Raw genomic sequence first — 12,218 nt, 5'->3', positions numbered from 1 at the left:
CGATAGAGAGAGAGAGCGATAGAGAGAGAGAGAGAGATAGATAGATAGATAGAAAGAGAGAGAGAGAGATAGTGTTTAAGTGTGTGTTGATCCCTCCCCTCCCCAGGCTGTCGCGTGCTGAAGATGGTCTGTCGTGGCGAGATGAAGCCCCCCAAGCCCCCAGCCCCTGCCAGGGTGGCCCCCCAGCGCCCAGTCCCCCCCCAGACCCCCAGGCCTGGCTGAAGAGGGTGAGTGAGGAGGAGGAGGGGCGTGGCCAGGTGTTCCTCCAGCAGACGGACCCCCCTGGGAAACAGCTGTCTCACACACACAGCCCCTGGCCCGCGGCAGGTAATACTCACACACACATGTAGTCACTTATGTGTACGTGCATTGAGAAGATACAAGTGTGTGTGTGTGTACAGATAGTGACAGGTGTGTATGTGTGTGTCTACAGAGAAGGTTCCAGTGTGTGGCTTCAACCAGGACCAGGTGAAGGTGGTGTTCTACCGGGCTCTCTACCCCTTTGATGCCCGTAGTCATGACGAAATCACCATCACCCCCGGAGACATTGTTATGGTAAGACACACTGAAACCATTGAGCTGTGTGTGTGTGAGAAAGAGAGAGAGAGAGAGAGTACTAACTCCACCTGCCTCTCTCCCCCTGCCTTCCTCTACCTGAAGGTGAAAGGGGAGTGGGTAAGTGCTGGCCCAACCCACTGTCCCTCATCCAATCAATTGTCTACCTTCATCTCAACTAGAGCCCGACCGATTTATCGGCGGGCCGATATTATCGGTCGATATTAGGCATTTTCCAAACTATCGGCATTTATAATGGCCGATATTTTGTTTGTGAATTTTTTATTATGCCCTCACAATACAAACAAACAAACAAGGTACAAAATCAAGGCTCATAATGGCCAATAAATGAAAATTAAATAAAAAACGTCCGAAATACCCTTTAACCATGTTATGAGTGTTTGCGTTGCATAGTTTGTCCACCAGAGGTCACTCTACGATGTCCCTGTTGGCAACACTCGTGTTTAGAACGCCACAAACCCTACAACCAGCTGAGACAACCTTACGACTCGTGTCAGGGAAATCTGTTTATGTTATGCGTTTCTGGATTTAAAAAAAATATATAAATCGGCTGATGTATCGGAATATCGGATTTTTAAATCACAAAATATTTTTATCGGTATTGGCCTTAAAAATCCTTTATTGGTCGGGCTCTAATATCAATTTTCATTGTGTGCAATCACCTGTGATGTAATTTGTAGTATGTCATCAGTATGACATTTCATCACTGTCTCTCTTTCTCTCTGGTTCTCTCTCTGTCTCTCCCTCTTTCTCTCTCTCTCTCCCTCTCTCTCTTTCCCTCTCCCTTCCTCTTGCTCCCTCTCTCTCCCTCTCTCTCTCTCTCTCTCTCTCTCTCTCTCTCTCTCTCTCTCTCTCTCTCTCTCTCTCTCTCTGTCTCCCTCTCCCTTTCTCCTTTTCTCTCTCTATTTCTCTCTCATCTTCCATCTCTTCATGGGTTACAGCATGTCCCACTCCACCCATCAAGCTCTGCACCAGCCACCATGTATGTGCTAAGTGTGCTGTGTGTGTGTCAAACCTATTCAGTGTGTGTGTAACGTGTGTGTGTGTGTCCCTCCCCCAGGTGGATGAGTCCCAGAGGGGGGAGCCGGGCTGGTTGGGGGGGGAGCTGGGCGGCAGGACAGGCTGGTTTCCCGCCAACTACGCTGAGAAGATCCCCGACAGCGAGGTACCCATGAGCCTCCGCTCCTCTGCCACTGCCACGCCCATTCTGGCCTCCCGCCTCCCACCGTCGGCCACGCCCACACCGCCCAGCCAGCCAATGGCAACCCCTCCTCCACTGACTGCTCCCGCCCCAGCCCCTGGCCCCGGTCCTGGCCCCGGTCCTGGCTCCTCCTCCTCCTCAGCCTCCAGTAACTGGGCTGACTTCAGCACAACGTGAGTGACAGCCCATACACAAAACGCACACACTAACACATACACATACTCACATACACACTCATCCACCCATGCACACACACACACGCACCCTCACGTCCTCACCCACACACCCCAGCAGACAGTAAGCGAGGGTGTGTGTGTGCGTGTGCAGGTGGCCGTCAAGCGGGGGTCAGAATGAGGAGGGCTGGGACGCCTGGCCCACGCAGCCCTCGCTGTCCGTGCCCAGCGCCGGGGGAGGAGCCCTGCGGCAGCGCTCCGCCTTCACCCCCGCCACCCTGACCGGATCCTCCCCCTCGCCAGTACTGGGACAGGTACGCGCACGCACGTGCCGTTTGTAGCTCTGTGTCTGTCTTTCTGACTCCATTGTGCAAGCACAGACATACCTACACATCGTTCCTTCCTTCCGTGTGTGTGTCTTTGTGTGTGTGTGTGTGTGTGACATAGGGGGAGAAGGTGGAGGGCCTGCAGGCCCAGGCGCTGTACCCCTGGCGAGCCAAGAAGGACAACCACCTGAACTTCAACAAGGCGGAGGTGATCACCGTGCTGGAGCAGCAGGACATGTGGTGGTTCGGGGAGGTGGGCGGGGGCCAGAGGGGGTGGTTCCCCAAGTCCTACGTCAAGCTCATCTCCGGACCCCCCCGACACTCCATCAGGTAGGAGCCCCCGCTCCACAACCCCTTCTGGATCGTTCCAGGTCTCGATCATGGGACGGTGTACTAACCCCCCCCCCCCTCTCTCTCTCTGTGTGTGTGTGTAAGTCTGGAGTCTGGAGCCTCAGACAGCCCCCCCACTATGAAGAGACCCTCCCCCTCGCCGACCAGGCTCTCTGACCAGGGAGAAGGTACAGCCCTCACACACACTCAAATACCCACCCCCCCCCCCCCACACACACACACACACACACAGACTGGGCTGACATATCTGTGTGTGTGTGTGTGTGTCCAGAGTACCTAGCCATGTACACCTATGAGAGCAGTGAGCAGGGGGACCTGTCCTTCCAGCAGGGTGACGTCATCACCGTCACCAAGAAGGAAGGGGATTGGTGGACGGGCGTGGTCGGGGGCCGGACCGGGGTCTTTCCCTCCAACTACGTCAAACCCAAGGATTCAGACGTAAGCATACACACACACACACACACCTCCTCAAACCCACCTCCTCAAACACACACCTCCCCACAAACACCTCCTCAAACACACACCTCCCCACACACACCTCTTCAAACACACACCTCCCCACACACACCTCCCTTCAACACGCACACATTCTCACTCGTTGTTGTTATCCCCCCCTCCTCCAGGGCCTTGGCCTGGCAGGGAAGACGGGTTCCCTGGGAAAGAAGCCAGGTAAACAGTGTCCCAGTGCCACGCACACCTCACCACCCACCCCTTACCCTGACTTACCTAGGCTGTGCAAAAACCATGTTCCAAACCATGTTCCAACTCCCCTCCTCCAGAGATAGCCCAGGTCCTGGCTCCGTACACAGCCACGGGGGCGGAGCAGCTCACCCTGGCTCCTGGTCAGCTGATCCTCATCAGGAAGAAGAACCCCGGGGGCTGGTGGGAGGGGGAGCTGCAGGTACACACACGTGCACACACACACACACACACGCATATATGCCCCCACACATACATGCATACTGTACTCACGCACGCACTCACTCTCACACACATAACGCACGCAAACCCAAGTCTTTTGTTGACTTCCTTCTCATTGGTCCAGGCCCGGGGAAAGAAGCGTCAGATTGGCTGGTTTCCGGCCAACTACGTGAAGCTCCTGAGCCCCAGCACCAGCAAGACCACGCCCACAGAGCCAACCCCACCCAAGCTGCCCACACCCAGCGCAGGTGAGGAGGGGAGGGGGAGGAGGAGAGGAGGATGGGAAGAGGAGAAGAAAACACAATGTTTTGAGACATGTTCAGCTAGTATTAACTTTGTATATATGTGTGTGTGTGTGTGTGTGTGCACAGCAGTGTGCCAGGTGATAGGCATGTACGACTACCAGGCCCAGAACGATGACGAGCTGGCGTTTGGGAAAGGCAGCATCATCAACGTGCTGAGCAGGGAGGATCCTGATTGGTGGAAAGGAGAGCTGAACGGCGCAGTGGGGCTCTTTCCTTCCAACTACGTCAAACTGACCACCGACACGGATCCCAGCCAGCAATGTAAGCACACACACACACACAGTCATGAAGTGTTAGCGAGTTTGTGTTGACAGCCCTCTTTCTTTTCACTCTGAAACGATCTGTAACAAACCGACACACACACACACACACACCTTTGCTCTCCACAGAGGTGGTCTTGTTGTGGTTTGCCTCCCTCTCCTGAAACTTGATTCATCTTAACTTAACCCCCGTGGTCCAGTTCTGGATCTGGTCTGTTTCGGATCGGATTCTGGTTCAGGTCCAGCACTGGCCTTGCTCTGGTCTGGTTCTCGTCTTGGTCCAGTTCTAGTCCAGTTCTGCTCTGATTCAGTTCTGGTCCAGTTCTAGTCCAGTTCTTGCCAGTTCTGGTCGGCTGCTCTGCTGTCACACCACACTGAATCTCTGCTAGCCAGGGCCTCTATGAAGACCTTCAGACCTTCATACCTCACCCTTCACTCACAAACCACTGTGTGTGTGTGTTGTGCATGTCTTCTTGTGGCTATGTTGTACTGGTGTGTGTGTGTGTGTGTGACCGATGCATGTTTGTGTGTGGTGCTCGCGTGTGTGTGTGTGTGTGTGTATATCCCCCTTCCGTACTAACTCTGCACCCCTCCTGTCCAGCATGTTTAGACTCCGCCTCCCTGTCTTGCTGCACGCTCCTAGCCCTCCCATTGGCTCCCAGCCAGTCACATGTTTTTTTGTTTAGTTGTTGTTTGTTTGTTTTCCTTTTGTGTTGATTTGCTTCTGTGCTGTGTTCTCCTCCTCTCTCCAGGAGTCACATGCCCCATTCCCCCCCGCCCTGAAAGTCCTCACAGAGACCCACTAGCCCTAGCCCCGCCCCCGGCGCCCTAGCCCCGTCCCTGGCCGCCCTGGCCCACGCCCCGTCGGACCATGGGGACAGCAGCAGCAGTCACATGACGCTCACATGACCAGGAAGAGAGCTGCCGCAGCCAGCCTGACTCCTCAGAGACTCACAAACACACACACTAACACACACACACTAACAGACACACACTAACACACACGGCAACAAATGACAGACTCTCATAAAGCCTGTCTAAAAGACTAAAAAGCCTGCACTGTTACCACACACACACACACACACACACACCTCCATGTAGGTGTGAGTATGAGGCTGGATAGTGGGTCCCTCTGTGGCTTTCTGCTAGTAGCTGTAGAGTTTTGCTTCTCTAACCACACACCCATTTGGTTCTACAGCTGTCAGTCAAATGGACGTCCCGCCCCTTCCCTTACTAACCTCGCCCATGTCTGCCCTCAGTTCCACAGAGAGACCCACTAGCAGCCAATTACACAGCAGCCTGACCCGTCGTCACGGGGACTGGGTCGTTCTGTTCAGGGGAGGACACACACTCTGGAATAAAACGCAGCCCTCTTTTTTCTAGTCCCTAACTCCTAGCTCCTAGTTCCTCTCCCCAGCAGGGAAGGAGGAGATGAGAGGAGAGAAGGAGAGGAGGAAAGGAAGTGGAGAGGGACGGAAAAGAGGGGGGGGGGGGGGGGAGATGATGAGGGAATGCAGTGGAGAAGGTGGGTGGGTGGGAGGGAGGGAGGGGGAGAGGAGGTGGTGAGTAGAGGGGAAGGCTGCTGTAGACAGTTAGGACATACCAAGGCTTACGTCAGGGTGGAGGGGGCGGGACATCCTGTCTCCTTCCCTCAGACACTGGCCAGAGCTGCTGTCTGTCACCATATGGACCACACTTCATCTCTATGTCGTTTCACACCCCTGGGGTTGTCTCTTCATACCAGATAGTGCGAGTGTGTGTGTGTGTGTGTGCGTGCGTGTGTGTTTGATACCTAATGAGTTAATTCCAGTCTCCAGTGTGCGGGATCAAAGTAGAGGGATGTTGGTTTGTTTACATGTTGTGTTGTGTGCAGCGAGGTGTGGGTGGGTCGTCTGTTTTTCGACATGAACACCATGTAAAGACGCTTCACCGTTCACCGCTTCATCTGTGGCCCCGCCTGCCTGAAATCTTACCAGAGCTTTTTACTGAACAAAGCCTCCCGAGATGATCGAAATATGATTCAGCTAGCTATGAATATGTATGAATTGTAATTAATATGTATGAATATGTATGTGTGCAAAATCTGACAGTACTGCTTTCGCTAATGAAGCCTTTAACAATGTTTACACAGACAGACACAGACAGACAGGGCAACCATATCCACGTGCAGTTGTCTTAATACCGGAAATCACTGCAAAGGTTACCCGGTCCTGGTAACCACGACAACAACACCGGTAGCCACGGCAGCAGTAGTCTGGTCCTGGTAACCAGCCGTCTGATCTGCTCGAAGGTGTTTAGTCACATGACAGTATTGTAGTTGTAATTCCTTATTTGGGACTTCCTGTAAACAGTCCTTCTATATGAGCGAAGATTTTGTACGCCGGTAAAGTGAGACTAATATGCATGGCAGCACACTGTTAGTTAACTTCATCGTCTGATTATACTCATCACGACAAACATAAATAAAGTTCATACCGGGAGACAAATGTGGGAACAACGGTTATACCACACTATTTTCCCAATTTCTGACTCTTGGGCTTGTTGTTGTTTTTGCATACGGTAGCATTCGTCTTTATTAAAAGACGAGCGCAGAGCTGTGACAGAGCTCAGTAGGAGGGGCCTGGTCGTCTGGCCTGGCCGTCTGGCCTGGCCGTCTGGCCTGGTCGTCTGGCCTTGCCGTCTGGCCTAGCCGTCCGGCTGTACCAGCGGGTTCCTTCCTCAGCGCCACAGTGTTGGAGTCTGATGCTCACTGATTGGTTCACTGGTCTCTCCCATGAGCCTTTGCCTCCCTTTAGTGACTGAAGGTTTTTGTTTTTGTGTTTCCTGAGAAAAGAACATCACTTGTACACACAGCCTGGTAACCTAGCACTAATGTGTGCTGTGACTGTAGGACAGCACTGTAGGACAGTGCTGCATTCAAATCTGCTCTGTGAACGACTGCTCTGCTAATCCCAAATGTAATGGTTGCACTTGATGTCTGAAACATTTACAAGTGACATGAATGTACAAATGGAAAATGTACACAAACTATTCCTAGCTTTATTACAAGTGTCATGCGGTCTTTAATGTAGAGAATATTGACATGTATGATGATTAAAATCTCCATGGAGACGCCAGGCTGGTGTTATTTTTCACTCAACTGACCAATGATGGCCGAGGAGCCACAGAACGGATTGTGTATTGGTGCGTTCTAGATCCACAGTCTGATTTGATTGGTCCAACCATGGCAGCTTCCTGTTGGTATGATTTCACAATGTTGTCATGGAAACTGAATTGTCCAGGGGAGTTTCCACCCACCAGCCCTCTCCCCAGCCAGAGAAGTCACCAAAAGGGGCATGTGTATTATGGGATGTTCTTGTGGGGATGGCCATATATATTATGACAGACTACAAGCTTACTTGGCTTCTCAGACTCGTCCAATTAGACAGCTCTGAAAACCATCCCCTTCCTCTCCTAGTGCCCTAGCAACAGGAGACCTGGACAATATTACATAACACTTCCACAGCTCTCCTATTGGTGGTTTGTCTAATCTTGGGAAGTGTGATTGGCTGTGGGGGTGATTGGCAGGCGTCTGACCCAGTGGTGTGTTGCAGGGTGTGCTGACCTGCACCTGCTCGACATGCTGAGTCCCCAGGAGAGGAAGAGGCAGGGCTACACTCACGAGCTCATCCTCACTGAGGAGAACTACGTCAACGACCTGCAGCTGGTCACGGAGGTACACATCCGGACCGACACACCTGGACATACACATCCGGACCGACACACCCGGACATACACATCCGGACCTACACACCTGGACATTCACATTTATTCATTTAGCAGACCATTTATCCAAATCAACTTCCAAGAGAGAGCTTTATAAAAAGTGCACAGGTCAATGATCATAAAAAACGAGATAGCCCCAAACATTGCAGGTAGCCAAAACATGAAGCATACATACACACCCGAACATACACACCCGGACATACACACACCTAGACATGCACATCCAGCCACATACCAGGCTACGCCCACACTTATCAATACACACATTTGTGAAATGACTTCCAGTGAAACCTCCATAGCCCACGCACGAGTGTGTTAGGTGTCAGTAACTGTGTGCGGCGTGTGCAGGTTTTCCAGAAGCCTCTGCTGGAGTCGGAGGTGCTGACAGAGAAGGAGGTGGGCATGATATTCGTCAACTGGAAGGAGCTCATCATGTGCAACATCAAACTGCTCAAGTAGGCCCCCTTCTGTCTCTCTCTGGCACTGCACCCCCCAGCCCTAACCCTAGCCCACACTGCCCTGGCCTGGCCTGGTCTGAGAAAGAGTGGACCCTAACCCACCCTCCTACCCCCTTCCCCCCCCAGGGCCCTGAGAGTCAGGAAGAAGATGTCCGGGGAGCGTATGCCGGTGAAGATGATCGGGGACATCCTGACGTCCCAGCTCCCCCACATGCAGCCCTACATCCGCTTCTGCTCCTGCCAGCTGAATGGGGCCACGCTCATCCAGCAGAAGACCGACGAGGTGCCCGACTTCAAGGACTTTGTCAAGGTAACCGGGCCCGGTTGTCACGGGAACGCGCGCCACAGGGGGTTGGCCGTGAGGACACCTGGTTGGGTTTGGGAACGTACCCGGTTGTTATGGTAATGTGTGTGTGTGTGCAGAGGCTGGCCATGGACCCTCGCTGTAAAGGCATGCCTCTCTCCAGCTTCCTGCTCAAGCCCATGCAGAGGGTCACACGCTACCCACTCATCATCAAGAACGTACGTACTCCACACACACACACGGACACATACACGGACACAACACACACACAGACTCATGGACTGCTGGCGTGTGGGTGTGTGTCTGTAGATCCTGGAGAACACTCCGGAGGCCCACCCAGACCACAGCCACCTGAAGGCAGCTCTGGAGAAGGCCGAGGAGCTGTGCTCCCAGGTCAACGAGGGGGTCAGGGAGAAGGAGAACTCGGACAGGCTGGAGTGGATCCAGGCTCACGTCCAGTGCGAGGGGCTGTCTGAAGTAAGAACACTGCAACGCGCGCACACTGCAAACAGAACCATCATCTCGAAGGAAGCTTTTACACATGTGTGTCTGCGCGTGTGTTTCCTTCCAGCAACTGGTGTTCAACTCGGTCACCAACTGCCTCGGCCCCCGGAAGTTCCTCCACAGCGGACGCCTCTACAAGGCCAAGAGCAACAAGGAGCTGTACGGCTTCCTGTTCAACGACTTCCTGCTGCTCACGCAGGTCACCAAGCCCCTGGGCGCCTCCAACTCGGACAAGGTGTTCAGCACCAAGTCTCACCTGCTCTACCGCATGTACAAGACCGTAAGTACGCACGTGCGCCCACATACAAAACATCGTACAAAACCATTGCCAGCCCATTGAATCCAGTCAAGCGTCAAGGTGGTGCCACACACACACACACAAACTATGGGTGCCTGTTCTGGAGCCGTCTCGACCCCTGACCCTTCACCCCCTTGGCCCCTGCCCCAGCAGCCCATCTTCCTGAACGAGGTCCTCGTGAAGCTGCCCACCGACCCCTCGGGGGACGAGCCCATCTTCCACATCTCCCACATCGACCGCGTCTACACCATCCGCGCCGAGAGCATCAACGAGCGGTAGGAGACACACGCCGCGCGCACACGCACACACGTACTTTTACGGTCTCTCACACCCCTCTTTTCCACCCACGTGAACTCCTTGTGTGTCTGTGTCTGTGTGCTTGCGTGCAGGACGGCCTGGGTGCAGAAGATCAAGGCAGCGTCGGAACTCTTCATCGAGACGGAGAAGAAGAAGAGAGAGAAGGCGTACCTGGGTGTGACATCGCCGTCGTCATCGCTCGCTCCTCTGATGCTACTCCTTTCTTTTTCTTTCAGCGCAAACATCTAACGTGTGTGTGTTTGTGTGTGTGTGTGTGTTTCCAGTGAGGTCTCAGAGAGCTACAGGCATCGGCAGACTGATGGTCAACATCGTGGAGGGCATCGAGCTGAAACCCTGCCGTTCCCACGGTGACGACACACGCCTCGCTCTGCTCGCACGCACACACGCACACGCACACGCACACGCACACTTCACCCTACTCACACACTTTACCCTGCTCACAGTCTATTCAAAGCTGCACCTTCAAGCCCGTGCTGATGCTGCTGAACATGACCGGTGTTCCCATGGCGTGTGTGTTTGTCAGGGAAGAGTAACCCATACTGTGAGGTGACCATGGGCTCCCAGTGCCACATCACCAAGACCCTGCAGGACACTCTGAACCCCAAGTGGAACTCCAACTGTCAGTTCTTCATCAAAGACCTGGAGCAGGACGTCCTCTGTGTCACTGTGTTCGAGAGGGACCAGTTCTCACCTGACGGTCAGAACACACACACATACTCAACACCTGAACACACACAAGACCTGAACACACTCTCTGACGCACACACACCACCTGAACACACTCTCTGACGCACACACACCACCTGAACACACTCTCTGATACACACACACCACCTGAACACACACACACACACCACCTGAACACACACACACACACACCACCTGAACACACACACACACACCACCTGAACACACACACACACACCACCCGAACACACACACACACACACACCACCTGAACACACTCTCTGACACACACACACCACCTGAACACACTCTCTGACACACACACACCACCTGAACACACACACCACCTGAACACACTGTCTGACACACACACACACTACCTGAACACACACACACACACCACCTGAATACACTCTCTGACACACACACACTACCTGAACACACTCTCTGACACACACACACTACCTGAACACATACATGACCTGAACACACTCTCTGTGACACACACACACACCACCTGAAGACACTCTCTCTCTGACACACACACACCACCTGAACACTCTCTCTCTCTGACACACACACACACACTGCCTAAACAACTCTGTCTGACACAGGCTCTCTCTGATACACTCCAGGAAAACACGCGCACTCTGACACACACACATGCACTCTATCTAAACACACTCTCTCTAACACAGGCAGACACACCACATTCACACACACTACACCCTGTCCTCAGTGTTGGTCCTCCTGTGTGTGTAGACTTCCTGGGCAGGACAGAGATCCGGTTGGCTGACATCAAGAAGGACCAGGGCTCTAAAGGACCAATCACCAAGCGGCTGCTACTGCACGAGGTCCCGACCGGAGAGATTGTCGTACGACTCGACCTGCAGCTGTTCGAGGAGCCCTAAATGCCGCTCTTCGCCTCCCCCAGACTCCGCCCCCAGACTCCTCCCCCAGACTCCGCCCCCAGACTCCTCCCCCAGACTCCGCCCCCTAGCCCCTCACCCCAGCAGGCCCCGTCCTGCTGTAATATTACTGTAGTGATACTGTCATCCTGCTGCCCCCATGGGCCCCACCCACTGCTCCTCAGTGTGCGTGTGTGTGAGTGTGAAAATGTGTGTGTATGTCTTACTAGGCATTGTATAGTTCTTTGATGTATTTTAATCGGATGAGGAGGATGATGACGATGAAGAGTGTGTGATATCAGGAGACCCAGAGAGTCAGATATTTCACGGCATCAGACCGGGACTGTAGGCGGTGTGGACCTGACTAACTGCCTGTGCGCGTCAGTGTGCGCGTGCGTGTGTACAGTTGAAGTATTTTGGATGTGACTACTGTAGTTAATTTATTTACGTTAGTTAGCCAACGGTAAGGGTGGAATAGATTACTGTGTCTCACCAGCTGCGTGTGTGAGTGTGTGTGTGTGTGTGTGTGTGACAGAGAGAAAGAGAGAGATTGAGAGGGTGAGAAAAGCTGTTAAGTGAATTACTTTCCGGATTCCTGAATGGAGGACAAGGAGATGATGATAATAATGATGATGATGATGAAGATAACAAGTCCCCCCTCCCATTCCGGTAGCCCTCACCCAGACCCCTAACTCCCCCCACCCCACCCACTACGTCTGTGAATATTGTTCAAATATTAATATATGACATCAGCTCCGTAGAAGAACCATGTTGATGACAGCATATTGTTATCAATGTATCAGAAGTGTATTGTCTTAAGTGTTGAAAATAAAATTCAATTGGACCAAGGTGGCTCCTTGTGT

The 12,218-nt window shown here is 53.1% G+C and overlaps 1 protein-coding gene across 1 annotated transcript; it reads left to right on the top strand.

Annotated features, from left to right (window-relative positions):
- Positions 1 to 473: 473 nt before the first annotated feature.
- itsn1 (intersectin 1 (SH3 domain protein)) lies at positions 474 to 12,195 on the top strand. Its single transcript, XM_047030542.1, has 22 exons — positions 474 to 555; positions 1,637 to 1,950; positions 2,105 to 2,264; positions 2,398 to 2,606; positions 2,712 to 2,794; positions 2,899 to 3,065; positions 3,251 to 3,296; positions 3,407 to 3,528; positions 3,673 to 3,796; positions 3,920 to 4,114; positions 7,707 to 7,828; positions 8,227 to 8,333; positions 8,463 to 8,646; positions 8,760 to 8,858; positions 8,950 to 9,117; positions 9,212 to 9,424; positions 9,596 to 9,717; positions 9,832 to 9,914; positions 10,024 to 10,107; positions 10,284 to 10,457; positions 11,210 to 11,353; positions 11,764 to 12,195. Exons 1-22 carry the CDS (start codon positions 553 to 555, stop codon positions 11,820 to 11,822), a joined length of 2,982 nt encoding a protein of 993 aa, XP_046886498.1. The 5' UTR covers positions 474 to 552; the 3' UTR covers positions 11,823 to 12,195.
- Positions 12,196 to 12,218: the final 23 nt, after the last annotated feature.

Source organism: Hypomesus transpacificus, chromosome 12 (genome assembly GCF_021917145.1).
Source record: "Hypomesus transpacificus isolate Combined female chromosome 12, fHypTra1, whole genome shotgun sequence".
Classification (NCBI taxonomy): Eukaryota; Metazoa; Chordata; class Actinopteri; order Osmeriformes; family Osmeridae; genus Hypomesus; species Hypomesus transpacificus.
The sequence above is the reverse complement of the archived record's forward strand: the minus strand, read 5'-3'. Positions and strand labels throughout refer to the sequence as shown.

Excerpts from the sequence above, each read along its gene's own strand:
- itsn1 (XM_047030542.1), top strand. Across the intron at positions 2,795-2,898 it reads GCTCTCTGACCAGGGAGAAG|AGTACCTAGCCATGTACACC; the intron begins GTACAGCCCTCA and ends GTGTGTGTCCAG. Across the intron at positions 3,297-3,406 it reads TTCCCTGGGAAAGAAGCCAG|AGATAGCCCAGGTCCTGGCT; the intron begins GTAAACAGTGTC and ends CCCCTCCTCCAG.